General features: G+C 39.6%; 1 protein-coding gene across 1 annotated transcript; it reads right to left on the reverse strand.

Annotated features, from left to right (window-relative positions):
• Positions 1–5,096: 5,096 nt before the first annotated feature.
• On the reverse strand, positions 5,097–17,217 carry egln3 (egl-9 family hypoxia-inducible factor 3). The gene is made up of 5 exons (XM_029278906.2): positions 16,858–17,217; positions 8,186–8,305; positions 7,130–7,266; positions 6,450–6,523; positions 5,097–5,714 (listed from the first exon to the last, which is right to left on the reverse strand). The coding sequence occupies exons 1-5, from the start codon at positions 17,215–17,217 to the stop codon at positions 5,680–5,682; spliced, it is 726 nt and encodes a 241-aa protein (XP_029134739.1). The 3' UTR covers positions 5,097–5,679.
• Between the last annotated feature and the right edge of the window lie 372 nt (positions 17,218–17,589).

Below are 17,589 nucleotides of genomic sequence, written 5' to 3' on the forward strand. Positions count from 1 at the left end.
TCCAGGAGGCATCCTTAACAGATGCCCAAACCACCTCAACTGGCTCCTTTCGGTGCTGAAGTCATGATTTTGAATTTAGTTCCCTCAGTCCCACCTTCATGTCAGTTTCATCTGTTTTCATGGATCTACAATCTCAGGATCCATCAGCTAACTCTACCTCTGATGTAGCTGTTGCCTTAGAAGTAGGGATGTAAAGATTCATCGTAAAATCGCGAGAAATTGATTCAAAGGGGTCAAGATTCACATCGGTACTCTGAAAGATGAATCGCAATAAATTGGTGAGCGTCAGCAGCTGCAGAGTAAGATTTCGAAATTCAAAACGCACCACCGTCTTTTAAATCCGAGGTGTGGAAGCATTTTGGATTCCTCAAGACAGAAAATGAAAGAGGTGAGAAGATAACAGACGAGACAAAAACTGTGTGCAAATATTACAAGATGACGGGGAACGACACAAATAGCACAACCATCATGATGCAGCATTTAATCCACACCACGATGAGAAGCTCCAGTCACCTCCCCTTGTTGAGAGAAAAAATATATTAAAAAGCCAAACCACACTGACAAGCGGGTTAGCAGCCACTAAAGGAATCTTTTTCACTCATCATTTGTCTTCACACTTATTTTGTAATTGAGTTAATCCTTACCCAGAAGTGAACATGAACGATTCTGTAACAATGTCTGATGCAGGAGCAGGATCGTGAGGGTTTCTAGTGCCCTGGGTTTATTTAAGTTTAGTTCATGTTGTGCTCACATGAAGCTCTGGTTTAAACATTTACTAAAACTAAACTAAAGATGTGTGTGTGTGAGGCTGCAAGTTGGCATTAGCAGTATTTGATAAATGAGTTTCTTTTTAGTCATCGTGTATTTTTCATGTTCACTTTCCGTTTCTCTCAGGTGTGTGTGTGTTTTTTAAGCTTCCTCGTGATCAACACAAGACGAGAGTTTACAGGACACTTCAGTACCTCATGAGCCGAATCGTACATGAAGAGCCTCGGGCAGACGTCTTCTGGTCGATCCAAACACCAGACTAAAAAAAGGAGGAGCATTTGCTGTGGAGCGACCTGCCCGAGGAGATCAGGTCAGCCGAGTCAGCCATCTTTTTTTTTTAAAAAGCACTCTCATAAATATAGGTTATTATTATTATTATCATCATTATTATTATTATTATTATTATTATATGTAAGACATCAATCATCAGTAACCTCATCAAACCACTGTGGTGGATTCTCTGACTGTGTTCTTCTTCCACTGATAAAAGACTCGTCTGCGTCTAGTGGAGTTACAGAGACCTCTAGAGGCCCAACAGGTGAACTGCAGCTGAGTTTGAATCATTTCAACAGCAGAGTCTGCAGTTAGACATTCCTCCATCTGGAATTTAATAATAATTATAATATATCTGTTTAGCACCTTTTTAAAACAAACTTAACAAAGGTCTTTCCATAAAACATAAACAGGGATATAAAACACAAATAAAAACAGAACCATACATTTCTACAGTTTGATTATTTAGTCCTACAGCTCAACACCATCCTGAATCACGGGCACATTTCTAACTTAGATTTAGAAAACTTTATTTATCCCAGAGGGTCCTACAGTCCACCCAGACCATGCATACAATTACAAACAACAGACTGAGTTTCTCAGAGACAACAAACAACAAACTATTTGGTACTTGACAAAGATGAGCGCTGACACACCGACACCTTCATGTGGTCTCTTTGGGCAATGACACCCACTAGGGCCAGGCAAGATGAAATGTACGGTTTGAGGGCAAAGGTGATAAAAAAAAGAAGTCAATAAATATAAAACCAAGAAATCATAGGATGAGCTGCCGTCACATTGAAGACTACATTCAAGGAGTGTACGTCCAGGCCCCTGGTGTACTTCAAAGGATCGATCTGTAAGATATGTTGTGAATTAAATTACACCTCATACTATACTATCTTATCAAACATTGTGAATTCGTATTATGGTCTGTCTGACAGCCAGGCCTGCAGAAAGTTAAGGCCGGGCCCCTGAAAGGCATGACGCCTGGGTTGCAGACCTCAAAGGACGGGTGGATTGAGCGCCCGGTGAACCTCCAGTTTAAACCGAAAAAGGTGAGATAAATAATCAGTTTTTCGTATGAGAAGTTTTCTATGTGTGGAAAGTTTTAAGTCACAGGAAGTATTCATTGATGCTTTATTAACCCACGTCTGTAAATACACGAGACCATTCAGAGACTCTACACACACATGCAGCAAACATTGTTCAGCAGAAACCCCGACCTGTCGTTTGAAAGTGCATCAGGTCGTCCCGCTCCAGCTGCAGAGAACAACAGATAACTTTTTAAGGGCGCTGTAAGTCACACAGAACGCCATTCTTTCAGGACTCAATAACATCTCCAAAGAGCTGTTTGAACATGGCATCAATAATTCATCCCTTCTCGTACACACACGCTCGCCGTGACAGCCGCTTCACACGCCGCACGACAAAATGTGCTGCATCATGGAATCCGTCTTCTTCTTCGTCCTTCCTCAGTCGTTGGAGGACGCGGCGTTCACAGAGTGCTGGACGCCAATTTTAGAGTCAAAAACCAAAAACTCATGAAAGCGAGATACATTTAAGATGTTACATTTCTATGTATGAGCTTCACTGAATATCTAAGGCATTAGTAAGCGTATGTCATGAGTTTTTGCTTTAGTTTTGTATTTTCCTTCCCTTGTGTTTGTTGTTTCAGTTTTATCCCGGAGTTCTCTGTTGGTCTTCAGTGTTCCTGCTTTGACTGAGATCCCCAAACCTTCAGCGAGGTCATCGGGCACTACTACCACCCGATCCCCCTGGTGCCCAGCCTCCATCATCAGACTGTGTCTTCCCAACAACCACCGGCGTCCTCAGTTGGTCACATGGCAAACCTTCTCCGTGTCCAGTGGCGATTTTGTAGTCTGTCCCCTCCAAACAGCATTCATCCTCATTATGTTATGAATAATCTGACACCAACACATATTCTTAGCAGAAGTTATGTGATTAAAGTGTCCCTCGTCCATATTTAAGGCTAGACAAGCATCATTCAGTCACATACTATAGTATGAGTGAGTACTGTAAAATGGGGCACCTTTCATGTTGAGTCACTCCTGTGGTTTTAAGTCTGTCAGCCCTTTTGGGCCCCCTACTGGCCTGGGGTCCCAAGCAGTTGCCTGCCTTGCAGCACTTTTGTCCGTGTCTCCTGGTGAATTTCTCTATGCTCGAGTGAATTGGCAAAAAATGAAATACATACCTATGTCAAAAATTGGAAAAAGAAATACATACATACCTAAGTCGAAAATTGGAAAAAGAAACAACATACATACCAATGTCGAAAAAAACAACAACTATGTCAAAGAATTTAGAAAAACAACATACATGCCTATGTGGACAATTGGAGAAAAACGACATACATAACTATTTCGAAAAATGGAAGAAAAAAAAGGGCATACATATCTATGTCGAAAAATGGAAGAAAAAAAAGGGCATACATATCTATGTCGAAAATGAGAAAAAACTACATACATACCTATGTCGAAAATTGGAAAAAAAAACGACATAAATACCTTTGTCGAAAAAAACAACAACTATGTCGAAAATTTTAGAAAAACGACATACATGCCTAAGTGGAAAATCGGAGAAAAACTACATCAAAATTTGGAAAAAAACGACATACATGCCTATGTGGAAAATAGAAAAAAAGGCATGCATACATACCTATGTCGAAATTTGGAAAAAACGACATATATACCTATATCAAAAATTGTAAAAAAATGACATACATACCTATGTCGAAAAAAAACAACAACTATCTCGAAAAATTTAGAAAAACGACATACATGCCTGTGTGGAAAATTTGAGAAAAACGACATCAAAAATTAGAGAAAAACGACATACATGCCTATGTGGAAAATTAGAGAAAAACGACATCAAAAATTGGAAAAAAAATGACATACATGCCTATGTGGAAAATTGGAGAAAAACGACATACATATCTATGTCGAAAATGAGAAAAAACTAAATACATACCTTTGTCGAAAAAAACAACAACTATGTCGAAAAATTGAGAAAAACGACATACATGCCTATGTCGAAATTTGGAAAAAACGACATACATACCTATATCAAAAATTGAAAAAAAACGGCATACATACCTATATCAAAAATTGAAAAAAAACGGCATACATACCTATGTCGAAAAAAACAACAACTATCTCGAAAAATTTAGAAAAACGACATACATGCCTATGTGGAAAATTGGAGAAAAACGACATACATACCTATGTGGAAAATTGGAGAAAAATGACATACATGCCTATGTCAAAAAATGTAGAAAAACGACATACATACCTATTTCGAAAATTGGAGAAAAACGACATACAAGCCTATGTTGAAAAAGTTTGAAAAACAACATACATACCTATTTCGAAATTTTGAAAAAACTATATATACCTATGACGAAAATTGAAAAAAAAAACAACATACATACCTGTGTCGAAAAAAAACAACAACTATGTCGAAAAATGACATAAATGCTTATGTGGAAAATTGGAGAAAAAACGACATACATAACTATGTCAAAATTTGAAAAAAAGGCCTACATACCTATGTCGAAATTTGGAAAAAAACAGCATACATGCCTATGTGGAAAATTGGAAAAAAAAAACACATACGTACCTACGTCCAAAATTGGAGAAAAACGATATACATACCCATGTCGAAATTTGGAATAAAATGACATACATACCTTTGTCGAAAATTGGTGAAAAAGTGACATATACCTAATTTGATATACATGCACACCTATGTCGAAAGAACCCACATAAATTAATTCATCGTCCAAAAGAAAAAAACGACGTCTACATTTTGGAAAAAAAACACATTACGAACCTATGTCAAAAAGTTACATATGTACATGCATACATGAATTTTTCATACAATGTTCATGTTTGTATGTATGTATGTATGTATGTCTAAAGAAATCATCTATGTACATATGTATGCATGTATTCATATTTGTATGAAAAATTCTTGAATGTGTAGGTCATATAATATAAAAATATATAAATTGAAAGAACGAAAGAGTTCTCCTGTTTCCTTGTTATCAAGATCAAGTTTTATTATCAATTCAACAAACAATTTAATCAAGATAAGAGTGCAATAACACAGTTTGACATTTTCAAGATTTCATTAACCAGTTATTCTTCTCCAGTGATCCTCTTTCACACAGAAAAACTCCCATGTTTTTCAGCCTCTTCCAAAGTTTAAGAAAGACGTTAAACAAGTACAGCATGAAATACATCAACCTCACATGCAGTCTCTAAAGTCTTTCTGTCTATAAACGTTTGTCTCTCTTCCTTCTCTTAAAGGTGCAGTCTGCTCTTTTCCTCTCCTCAGCCGGGAGAAACGCACAAACATCTCAGAGTAGAAGAAAGTCCAGAAAAACCGCAGGTGCCCTGAACTCAGCATTCATCAGGTTTCAGCAGTGCAGGAAGGTGGACCATCCCTGATCCCAACCAAAGACATGAAGGGACTTTAGATTTGAAAACCCCCTGAATCCCTCCACAGTGACTTTTTTCTTTCAGCGTTTCAGAAGCTTTGGGGGTTCGGAGGAGTCCTGTCGTCTTCCCCTGCTGATCAGCGAATCAAACACCAGGTGGTGATGTTTCCTCACATTCAGCTGGAGCTGCTGCCCTGCTGCAGAGTGGAAGCTGAAACACATGAAAAGAACCATCAAATTAAAGCGCATGAATATTCTGTACAATACAAGTCATCAGCCCTTGTTGTATACTGAGCTTCACTGGCTTGCTAACATCAGTAACTTTGTACGTATGTGTAAATGTTTCAATAAAAGCATCTTGAAAACGTGAACAAGTGCTGATGTATAGTATAGTATTTTATTATAAACATACACACATACATACATACTGTACATACACACACACACACACACACACACACATGGATTTTTCATTCATACATGAATATATATACACAGATACATACACACACATGGCTTTTTCACACATACAAACATGTATTTTTCATACATCATCAGTACATATATGGATTTGTCATATATACATACATACATACATAATACATACATACATACACATGGGCTTTTCATACATACATACAGTACATACATGTATTTTACATACATACATACATGGATTTGTCATACATACATACATACATGGATTTGTCATACATACAGTACATACATACTTCATACACACATACATGAAAAACACGATGTATGATGATACATCGTGTTTTTCATACATACATTCATGGATTTCTCATACATACATACATACACACACACATACATACACACATACATACACTCATGGATTTTTCATACATACATAAATTCTTACAGACATACATACATACAGACATACATACATACATACATAGGGTGTACAGTGAGTGCGTACCTGTCAGGCTTCTGGTGCGTCTCTTAGCCTCCGCTCTCTCCTCAGAGTCAAAGTACCAGATCGTGATGGCATACCTGAAGCAGAAACATCATCTGATTAATTACCGCTGTATCTTTATTTCTGTTTAGATTTCTCAGAGTGTTTTTTTTACTCCATATATTCTAAAACAGCAGATTTAAGCAGGAAAAACTGTTCCCCTTACATCCCTACATTCACAATAAGAGACGTGTCAATGGATTAAAGATGCTCCTTTTCCCAGAATGACTTATTACAAGTTCTCTCCAGCAGAGGGCGCCAACTCTCCGTGTATTAAAAGAGTTTGAGTATAAAAAGCTAATTTCATTCCACATCAGTACTGAGTGACCTCCCGAATAAATGATGATTGAACTTATATGAATATTTAAAGAGAAAACATCTTAATTTAAGGCTGTTAAAGACATATTTTACGGGTCGGGCTGAGTCACGCGCAGGACAAAAGATCACAGACTGAGAATGATGCAGGGAGCAGAGAGGGAAACATGAGGTTCAGGTTGTTTCATTAAATTTACAATAATCAATAAATCTACAAACACTACAGCAGATGATCAATGCTGTAATTTAATCCTCTGATCTAAAAGTTCAGGGAGATTTGAACAAACTAAACGTCTCCTGCAGGATCAGTTCTCTGATTGGTTGCTTACCTGGTGGCAAAGGAGGGCTGCACCTCGTGTGGGTTCCTGCGGTCTGACCAGAAGAAGAGCAGCCGGTCGAACAGCGGCTTGATGTCGGCTACGTAAGACTTCCCCTCTGGGAAAATCCGGAGGATTCCTCCGTGCTCCTGATGAACGACAATACAAAGATCAGCTGGAGGCGACATTACAGGAAGTGAACGATGATGACAGATCTTTTCTATAACCATATCCTGTAAAGATTGTTTTGAATCAAACATAAATCATCAACAATATTTCCCCTCTCTCTCATGAACTCATACTTCTGTGTTGTTGTTCTGTCTCCAAAACAATAAAGTCAGTTCTGTTATTTAAACCTGAGCTCTGTTTGTTTCCATATTTCTCCTGACTGAAAATATAAAGTGAACTTACTACGCTTACAACTGAGGCGGGCCTCTCCATTGGCTGTCATTTTACAAGTGACTTTTGCAACACTCCTGCCGTGCAAGATCCACAAATGCGTACACATATCTTCAAATGTGTCTGACGATCTGCAAACAGATTAGTGGGGTTTGTTGCCCTGAGGCCAGGCTCACAGGCTAGGCTGACTGTCCGCGGTAGCACCCAGTGTACGCATTTGTGGATCTGTGTACGCATATTCAAATAGTTTTGCCACAATATTAGCTCCATAAAGCCTCTGCATGTTTCTAATAAGCTCCACGAGCAGAAACGTGCTCAAACTAGGATCAATATTGGAGATGTTTTTGAAAAATGGAGAGAGGTTAGAACACAGAAAGGTTTACAGACCGATGCAGAGCTGGATAAACACTGAAGCTTCAGTGTCCACCACATGGCAACCTGTGTGAGCATGGACTCTAGAGAGGAGGGGGCGGGGGGAGACAGCTCTCTACAATGTTTAGAATTTGGACTGCAGTACCGATTTTAAACACTAGGTGTCAGAGTAACATTTTGCTCCTTTAATTCTCTGCTTGCTTCAAATTAAAAAAAAAAACATTTGGACACTTGCCAGAGGCCAAACGGAAAAAGAAAAAAAGTGAATCTGTAATGAACAAAGGTCCTTGAACGCACCTTGGGGTCCCAGTTCTTGTTGAGGTAGTAGATGCAGGTGATGCAGCGTCCATCCAAGTTTGGGTTGTCCACGTGTTTGACGTAACCTGCCCCGTTTCCAGGGTAACACGCCACCATGGCCTGAAGACACAAAACCAGACAGATGGAGAATATTGAAACACAAAAGCATGAATACACAAAGAACATCGTGTTTTAGTCCTCAGGATTTAAACAACATGAACGTTTGAAGCTAAACTTGATCACACATGTTCGGTACGTTCGGCCCACAGTGACACGGCGGACATGTTGAAAAATGAGATGAAGAAACTTCCTCTGTGTGTGTCCACATATGCGCATATGGGTATGAGGGGGAGGGGGGTTATTAGCTCATAGCGGGTGTTGTGGTTATGAGACTACGGCGCCGGCTGCACGTACACAGATTGAATGTGTGTGTTCATGTTTGTGTCATGTGTGAGTGTGTGTGTGTGTGTGTGTGTGTGTGTGTGTGTGTGTCAAATCCTGCAGATAAACTACTAACGAGAAGTCACAGCAGTCAGAACAGCCAAAATGAACCTTCACGCAGAGATTGTTGTTTTTTTTTTTAATTTGTTGACAGAAAACTGAAGACTGTTTGAGCCTCATTTGTGTGGTTACACCCTGGACTGTTCACCAGCCAATCACAGGGCTGACATATAGAGACAGACAACCAGCCACACTCACATTCACACCTACGAACAATTTAGAGTCAGCAGTTAACCTAACGAGCATGTCTTTGGACTGTGGGAGGAAGCCGGAGAACCCGGAGAGAACCCACACATGTGTGGGGAGAACATGCAGACTCCACACAGAGAGGCTCCAGTCAGACGGGGATTCAAACCAGGAACCTCCTTGCTGTGAGGCAACAGCGCTAACCCCTGTACCACCGTGCAGTCGGATATTATAGCTCATCAAAATGAAAAGAGGAAACCTTGTTTTTGTTGGATTTTAGCCGGTTGATTAAAGAGTTCTTAGACATTCAGATTTCAACCAAAGTCTAACGTCTAAATCCTGGCCGGTGCTCGCTGCGTTAATTCTCGTTCTTATAGCGGAATAAAACCTGAAGATTAAAATAAAAAAGACTGAGAGTGTGCATCCCCGCTGAGTGAAAAGTGTTGTGAAGCATAATCAGGTGAACATGGCAGACCACGACAGAAAAACATTTTAACACCTGAGTTAAGAAAAAGAATAAACACTAGAATAACATCCACACACATTCATCTGAACTGGAAACCCACCCCCCTGCAGGAAGCAGCAGACAATCAGACACGCGTTTCCGTGTCAAAGTCAACAAAAGACTCAAATTGTGGATTTCCTTCCAGTAAGAATAAGCAGCTGATCCTCTGTGAGGTTATTTAAGGTTGTCATGGCTACAGCTTCAGATTATTCAGCTGTTTGGAGGCTCGAAGGACGTCTTTGAACGCGTGCATTTATAAGTTACACAGTCCTGCACTTCTCGTGTCTCGGGGTCTGAATACGTCGAGTTTCAGAGTCGCTGCTGCAGATTACTCCAACCTGCAGCTCAGAGACATCCTGCATCACTCTCCAAAGTCAAACAACAGCTCATAACTAGGATGTGAGATCTCTCTCACACACACACACACACACACACACACACACACACACACACACACACACACACACACACACACACACACACACACACACACACACACACACACACACACACACACACACACACACACACACACACACACACACACACACACACACACACACACACACACAGTTTTACTGTTAACTTGTTTTTTACCGTGTAACCAAGGTGACAAGCACAGACAGAGTGATGTCACAACTTGTAATTCTGTTTGTTTTCATTAAGGGTACGGTCTGCAGTCTCACGTTCCACACGTAGCCCGGCCATTAAACCGTCATCAGGCTGGAAACCTGCCAAACAACCGCACACACATCACTACCGCCACCCCGCCCCCATCCCCTCCGTCCCTCTAACCCACCACCTTCTCTTTCTTACAAAGATAAGATCAAATTTGTGTGTTCCCAAATATGTGTGTGTGTGTGTGTACTCCTATTGTAACTGGTTTGTTGTCTTTGAAAGTTCTATCTGATAACAAAGACAGATGCGTGAAATGAGGGCTCACTGTACGCGGCCTCACGTGTGGACAGGGTGGACATGTGAATGTGTGTGTGTGAAGGAGGAAAAGCAAGGATACCGTAAATCAGAGTGCGTACGTGTGAGTGAGGGAGTGAATAATTGAGTGTCTGTGTGTACGTGAGAAAGTCCACCGATAAATCTGCACGACGCCAACAGGAAAACAAGTGTGTGTGTGTGTGTGTGTGTGTGTGTGTTGTAGAGCTGCTTTCTTCTTCTCTTGTTGTTTACTTCACTCTGATGTTAATGACTTTTAGATTATATGGTAATGACCATCAGTTGACCCATTTTGAAGACGATATCTGGACTCAAACTGAATTGAAAGAGCTACTTCAAAAAGTCAAACACAAGAAGAAGAACGCAAAAACAAAGTATTCAATTCATGTCTATTAAACTAGGATTGAGCGTGCACTTCCTAACACATGACCAGACTGGTGTACCACTAGGGGGAGCACCACTGAATGAAGCAGTCGAGCCTGATTCAGACGCCTGCGTTGAATCTAAGCAGAATCAAACACCGTTGAGAGGCTGCAGTGCTCAGGGCGGTCAGCCCGGGTTTGAATCCGACCTGTGGCTTCATTCCTGCAAGGCATTCCCCAATCTCACTCTCTCTCGCCCCATTTTCTCACTCTCTCCACCTGTCTCTTCAATAAAAGGCACAAACAGCCTTTCTTTTTTCTTTCTTTTTTTTTTCACTTTATTGCAATGTTCGTTTACAGTTTTCATTCACAACAGGGACTTCAGAATGCATTGCAACATTTTTTTATTTTATTTTTTATAAATAAAAAACTAAACCATAAAAACTAAACAAAGACAGTACAAGGAAAAAAGTAAAAAAATAAAAATAAAAACCCCAAATAACAGAAATTCAAATTAAAGCTAAATTAGGAAGAAAAATCATATTTATAATTATAATTTAAAAATAATAAAGGGGGGGGGGTGTTGCCCATCTACTGATCTTTTGATCTCATGTACCTGTACAGCTCATCAAGTCTTTTTTTTGGATACATCTTACATATTTTATGCAAGTCACCTCTTATACATTCTTCGTTGTGTAAAGTTTGTTGAATCATTAAAAAAAAAATGAGTTAAGTCTAGCTGGATGTTGTTGTTTCCATGTTCTTGTTATGTGCTTCATGGCCATCACTCTCAAAATATTAAAAAGAGGAATATCAGCAGCTTTTATTACCTCCGGTAAGTTAATGCCCTAATAATTTTCTCTCTCTGGATGTGTATTTAACTCAAAGATTAACATACATTTACCTCTTCCCAAAATGATTATAAAACTGAACTATTAAAGAAAATATGTGCATACTTGGCCTCTTGTTCCCCACACCCTCTCCAACAGTCTGAACCTGCTAGAGTGGAATATTAACTGTGTTGGCATGGTGTGATAAAATATCTCATGCTTACTTTCCAACCAAACTCCCTCCAGTATTTTGATTGCGTTATTCTTAAGTTTCTACTCAAGCTGTCCTTCCAGTCTTCTGCTGTCATATTGATATCTACTTCTTTTTCCCATCTTTCTTTTATATTATAATCTACAATGGTGTGCTTTTGCAATATTTTATATACTGTATATTTGAAAGCTTTCCTTTAGCTATATTTTTATTTTGGAACAACTGCTGCACAAACTCATTTGTTAATGTATCATCCTGTATATGTTTTGAAAGATAACTTCTCTCAATATTTCTGATCCACCTTGTATTTTGAAGCTATCATTTCAAATGAATCTATTGTAGTTTTTGTGATTAATTGAGAGTATGTTGTTAGTCCCTTAATTGCCCAGCTGTTTAGTGTGCTATCTGTCTTATTTGGACTACAATCAGGGTCATACATAATTTCTCTGAAATACATACATTCACTATTTACTTTTAACAACTTACAAATATGTTTCCAGTTCTTAACAGTGTTTAAAATACAGTAGCTCTGTCCTGTTTGTGTTTTCCATGTTCCTTTTCCTAGGAAAGGTAACGTTCCAAGAGGTATACCTGCCACTTCTTTTTCTATAGCCAGCCATTTCACCTCCGTTTTCACACTCATCCATTTCAGCATATTAGTAATTTGTGAAGCATAAAAATAGTTTTGCAAAATTGGGACTCCTAATCCTCCTTTTGCTGCAGCAAAGTTTTAAATTTTATTCTCTGTTTTCTGTTGTTCCATATAAAGTTTGATATAATTGTATTCCATCTATTAAAACACACGTGTGGTATTAATACAGGTAATGCTTGAAATAAAAAGATAAATTGTGAAAGTACCATAATTTTTTTTTGTCTCAACACTGCTTAGTTTTCCATCTGGTATTAATCTCCATCTATTCAGATCCTGTCTTATTTTATTTTCCAAAACACAATAGTTGTTTATAAACAATTCTTCCAGTTTCTTGCCAATGTTGATGCCAAGATATTTTATTTTCTTTGTGTCCCATTTGATTTTACATTCATCTAGCTTGGCTAACCTGTTTTCCAACAACTAGTTATTCACATAATGTTTATTTAATTTATATCCTGAGACTTTTCTATGGTCATCAATAGTTGACATTAATTTATGGAGTGATTCTTCTGGTGATGCAAGATAAACTATAACATCATCTGCATAAAGTGTTTCTTTTCCTACTTCTATCCCTTTAATACCAGTGTTATTTTTGCTTATTGCCATGTCTGTGCCCATTTTCCTGTGCTTAATGCAAAATTATAAGGTTTAAGTAGTAAGGGGATTATTTTTCCTTTAAATGTTTTATGAAATTCATTTGTAAAGCTGTCATCCCCGTCATTTTCCTGCTTTTAGTCCCTGTATTTGTTGTTTAATTTCCCCTGCAGTTATTGCTTGTATCATTTTGGTATTTTTTTCCTGTTGTACTCTTGGTAGTTTTATGTTACTCAAATATTTCTTAATTTGGTCACCATCTACTTGTACTTAATTTTAATATAAAGATTCATAATAATTTGCAAACTCCTCTGCAATATCTTCTTTATCCGTTATTATTTGTGATTGAGCTGTAGTTAATTTCGTTATACTTCCTTTTTCTATTTGTCTTTAGGGACTTTGGTCCGCTATCAGAACTTTCTTGTTGCGTAAACCTCAGAAACTTTTCTATCTCTACTGTTCATATTCTATCTAATTTGTGACATTTATCTTTAAGTTTATATTCATCTTCAATACTACCAGTCTCTCTATGTTTAACCTCCAAATGTTTTAGTTTCTCTAATACATGTTTTTGTTGTGTTTCCTCTGCCTTTTATTTTTTGCAGATGAGTAAGAGATTATATGACCCCTAATAACTGCTTTGGCTCCATGCCACAATATGATTGGATCTATATACTCTGTGTCATTTATATCTACATAGTCAGTCAGCACCTTCTGTATTTTAACCAGAAGTTTTTCATCCTGTAGTCGTGCATTATTCATCTCTTCATTCAAGAGATTTCCGTTTACTGATTTTTAATGTTATTTTAAAAGAAACCGCAGCATGATCTGACATATTTATTGATCCAATGGTTCATTTTAGCTAAAGTTACATCTGTTTTAAACATAAAAAAGTAGTCTAGTCTATTATAGACTGAGTGTCTGCCTGAGAAACATGTATATTCTTTCTTATGTGGGTGGAGAGTTCTCCATATATCTACGAAGCCAATCTCTGAGCATGCTCTCCTTAGGACACGTTTTCTCTGCTCTGTGACTTTTTTCGTTGGAGGAAAAAAAGTCACATAATGTATTCATTATCATATTAAGATTTCCTCCCAATATAACTACACCCTTACTCTTTGTCATTATTAAATCTATTAGCTTACTCATAAGCTCTGGTCCTGTATCTGGGGGATAGTAAACTTTCAGAAAAGAAATATCTACACTCTCAATTTTTCCCACTACCAACACATATCTGCCTTCTCTATCTGTAGTGCAGTTTTCCTTTTCAAAACCTACATGCAATTTAATAATGATAGCTACTCCTCTTGGTGCTGAGCTACATGAGCTATAGTATACCTGGCTATTAGTTGTTTTCTTTAATTTCTCATGTTCCTGTCTTGTAAGATGAGTGTCCTGTAGGAAAACAACATCCCCTTATCTCTCTCCTTCTGCAGCAGGATTTTCTTCCTCTTAACTATATTATTCAGGCCATTGAAATAGCCATTGGGCTCCGCTCCGTTGCAAATGCACAAATTATTTTGCTGTGATTTGTTCTCCAAATAGTCTATCTGGTCTCCCATTTCCACCATATGATAGCTGAGATGTTTTGATGTTTTCTGAAGCTCAAGTTTTTCATCCTCCAGTTCACTCACCCTATTCTCCAGTTCCAAAACTCTCCCATTTGTTTTCTCAAAGTTTTTTCCCAGATCAAGCGGATTTTTGCAATATTATGTCCCGTTCTGTGTCGGATTGGAAGTCAGTAAATTCCGCCCTGAAATCCTTAATTTCTCCGGAGATTGAATCCTTCAGCTCCATAATTAATTGCTTTATCTCACCTGTGTCTGCCATTGTTTGTGGCTGCGGGGTGGAAGTCAATGTTTGATTCACTTCAGGTTTGTTTTCTTCTTTACGCCTTGTCTTTGATCTCATAGACATCCCTTTCAGATTACCCTTTTAAATATTTTCTTCGTTATTATTTTGAAGTTAACCTTTAAATCGGGGGGCCTTGAAGACACAAAGTCTTCCATCAAGGGGGTAGTTGGGAGTTGCTCCCCCCTTGATGAAGCTTTTTGTCTTTCACTCACATCGGGCTCGGGTTCCCTAAGCTTTTAACCCACTATACTGCAGCAACATACCGTGCAGAGGACACCCAGAGGACCAGATCTGGTCCAGGACATTTCCTGTGCTTCCTGGAGCGTGCTCTGGTTTCTGAAGCCTTGGCTCCGGGCCCAGAGTGGGTCTCTGGACTGCTGCCAAAAGGACAAACATGTAGGGACACCGCCATGACACCTCCGCCGCTTCAACATGATTCTGTTTGGAACAGGTCAAGCAAAAAGGAAAGCGCTCCGGCCTCCTCGGCCTCTGTGAGCGACCGTAAGCTGACCTGAATCCAGAAAACAGACTGTTTTTCAGCTGAGCTTGGAGAGCATCGAGTAAAACACTAAAGTCCTCCAAGAAGAAGTGCAGGTTCAACACCTAGAGGGTAACTTCAGGATCAGCGGAGGACGAGGTAACCTTTAAGAAGCTGCTGAGGAAGTATGAACGAGGACAGGAAGCTGTCACAAGAAACACCGTCCCGCACGGTTCAACAAACTTTACACCTTCAGGAAGCTTCTCCTGCTGTAGAGCACTTCCTCATCACAATCACAAAAAGGTTTCAAGCAAGTTCCCCGTAATGGACAAATGTTCCCATGTCCGACTAAAAACATCTAGATAGTTTAATGTAGGATGTCGGAAACCTCACTCCCAGCTTTCCTAAGGCCCTGTGTACACCTGGCGTTTTAAGCGCTGGCTGGATGAAGCTCTTGCACATGCGTCCTGTCTCCATGACAACAGTCTCTTAAAAAAAACGACCTCTGTGTGATGGACTCTGCTCCGTTGCTTTTAGCTGCATGTTTTATATTTGAGATCTTTTCCTCCTCCACTGTGAGAATCAAACGGAGGATGTTTCTCCTCCTACTCTGTTATGACAGGGAGCGAGCAGGATGTGGGTACAAGGAGCCAAAAATAGGGGAAATAGCTTACATTTTGAAAAGAGCGCCGCTGACATCAACAGTGCCTTTCTAAAAGTTGAAAGATTTTCATCTTGAGCCCTCTGAGCAGGGAGCTGCACTTTTTTTCTGGATGGCCGCCTGCTGCTGCAAACGCTCTCTGCTCTCTGGCGTTTAGAATAAAAAAACACCAGGTGGACAAAGAGCCTAAGTCATCAGTTATCGATCCCGTTGAGCAGAAAGCTTATCACCTCAACCAGGCCTGACATGGAGATTGTCCCAATAACAGAATTTTAGACTTACATAAGCACAAGTCCTGCTCACACACTGACTTCTCTGCACAGAAACATGTATTTGAACATTTTACACACTGCACACTCTCCTCGCTGCAGAAAAATATGACAGATGACCTTACTAATCAGGCAGCCGATAACATCGTCCGATATGAACTTATCCAGGGACTATCAGTATCGGCTAATTTAATTGCAGATAAGCACTCCACAAATAAACGTATTATTTTGATTATAGGAAAGGGTTGACAGAGCAGATCATGCATCATGTTCCCCGAGTTATGTTTAAATATCCGTGCACCTTCAACAAAATAAAACACCTGCAGAAAAGAATCATTAACTTTTTGACATTTTAAATATTTGAGACTTTAACCTCCCAAAGTCCGTTCACCTACAGCAGTTTTATTTCAATTTGTTTTCCAAAGTATCCACCATGTATTGACCCTCCACTCAGTTGTACCTCTCCATACTGTTGTTTATCTTATTTACCTGTAACAAGGCGTGACGTCACTTTAAATAAAGGTTGACCTCTGCAGTAGGAGCTAATGATTGTTTGCACTTGTTATTTTAGAATAGAAACTCTTGAACTTGACCCACATCTCTCTCTGTCTGTCTTACCTTTGACCTCTCCCGGATGGCTTTGCCCCCGAGCCGTCTCGCGCACACGGAGATCAGTTTATCGATCACGTTGAGCAGGAAGTTAATCGCCTCACAGCCGCGCTCCGTGCCGCTCACCCACGCGATCTTGTCCCCGCGGATGCTCCTCCGGTGGACGCCCGACGCGGAGCCCGCCAGCCGGCCGTCCTGCAGCGCCCCGGAGAAGTGCATCTCCTTCACCTGGTCCAGCACCGCGTCGCCGGCCACGTCCCCGAGCAGTCCGTCCAGGTAGCAGAACCCGCGGGCCAGCAGAGCCGGGACGACCCGCTCCAGGGCCAAGCGCTCCAAGTCCGAGTCCCGCATGAGCTCGATCAGAGGCATTCTCTCAGACTGACAAGTGACCCGGATGACCCTTAAAACAGAACACAACAACTGTCACTTTTAAAGTTTCGATGTTTTCAGGTTGTCTCTTTGACTGTCAGCTGAACTCTGAAGATGATTATAATACTCTGATACTGCGTGTCATCGGGTTCGTATTTAAGCTGAAACTCTGGTAAGTTCAAGGGTGCAAAGATACTACTTCCGACTGTCGATTTCAAAATAAAAGCATTACAGCTTCACATTAAATGTCTTCAGTCGCTCAAGAAAGAAAAGAAAGAGTAAATAATATCTTAGTATCATGCAAATATATATACATATATATTGATAAATATAATTCTACATTTGAAGTCAGAATGATTTGTTTAACAATGA

The sequence above is a fragment of the Labrus bergylta genome, chromosome 18 (genome assembly GCF_963930695.1).
Source record: "Labrus bergylta chromosome 18, fLabBer1.1, whole genome shotgun sequence".
NCBI classification, from domain to species: Eukaryota; Metazoa; Chordata; class Actinopteri; order Labriformes; family Labridae; genus Labrus; species Labrus bergylta.

What these genes read in the sequence shown, in the direction of transcription:
- egln3 (XM_029278906.2), bottom strand. Translation starts at nt 17,217, where the DNA reads ATGCCTCTGATCGAGCTCATGCGGGACTCGGACTTGGAGCGCTTGGCC. An exon ending in CCATCCGGGAGAGGTCAAAG is followed by an intron (nt 8,306 to 16,857) that starts GTAAGACAGACA and finishes TTGTGTCTTCAG; the next exon opens with GCCATGGTGGCGTGTTACCC. An exon ending in ACAAGAACTGGGACCCCAAG is followed by an intron (nt 7,267 to 8,185) that starts GTGCGTTCAAGG and finishes GTCGTTCATCAG; the next exon opens with GAGCACGGAGGAATCCTCCG.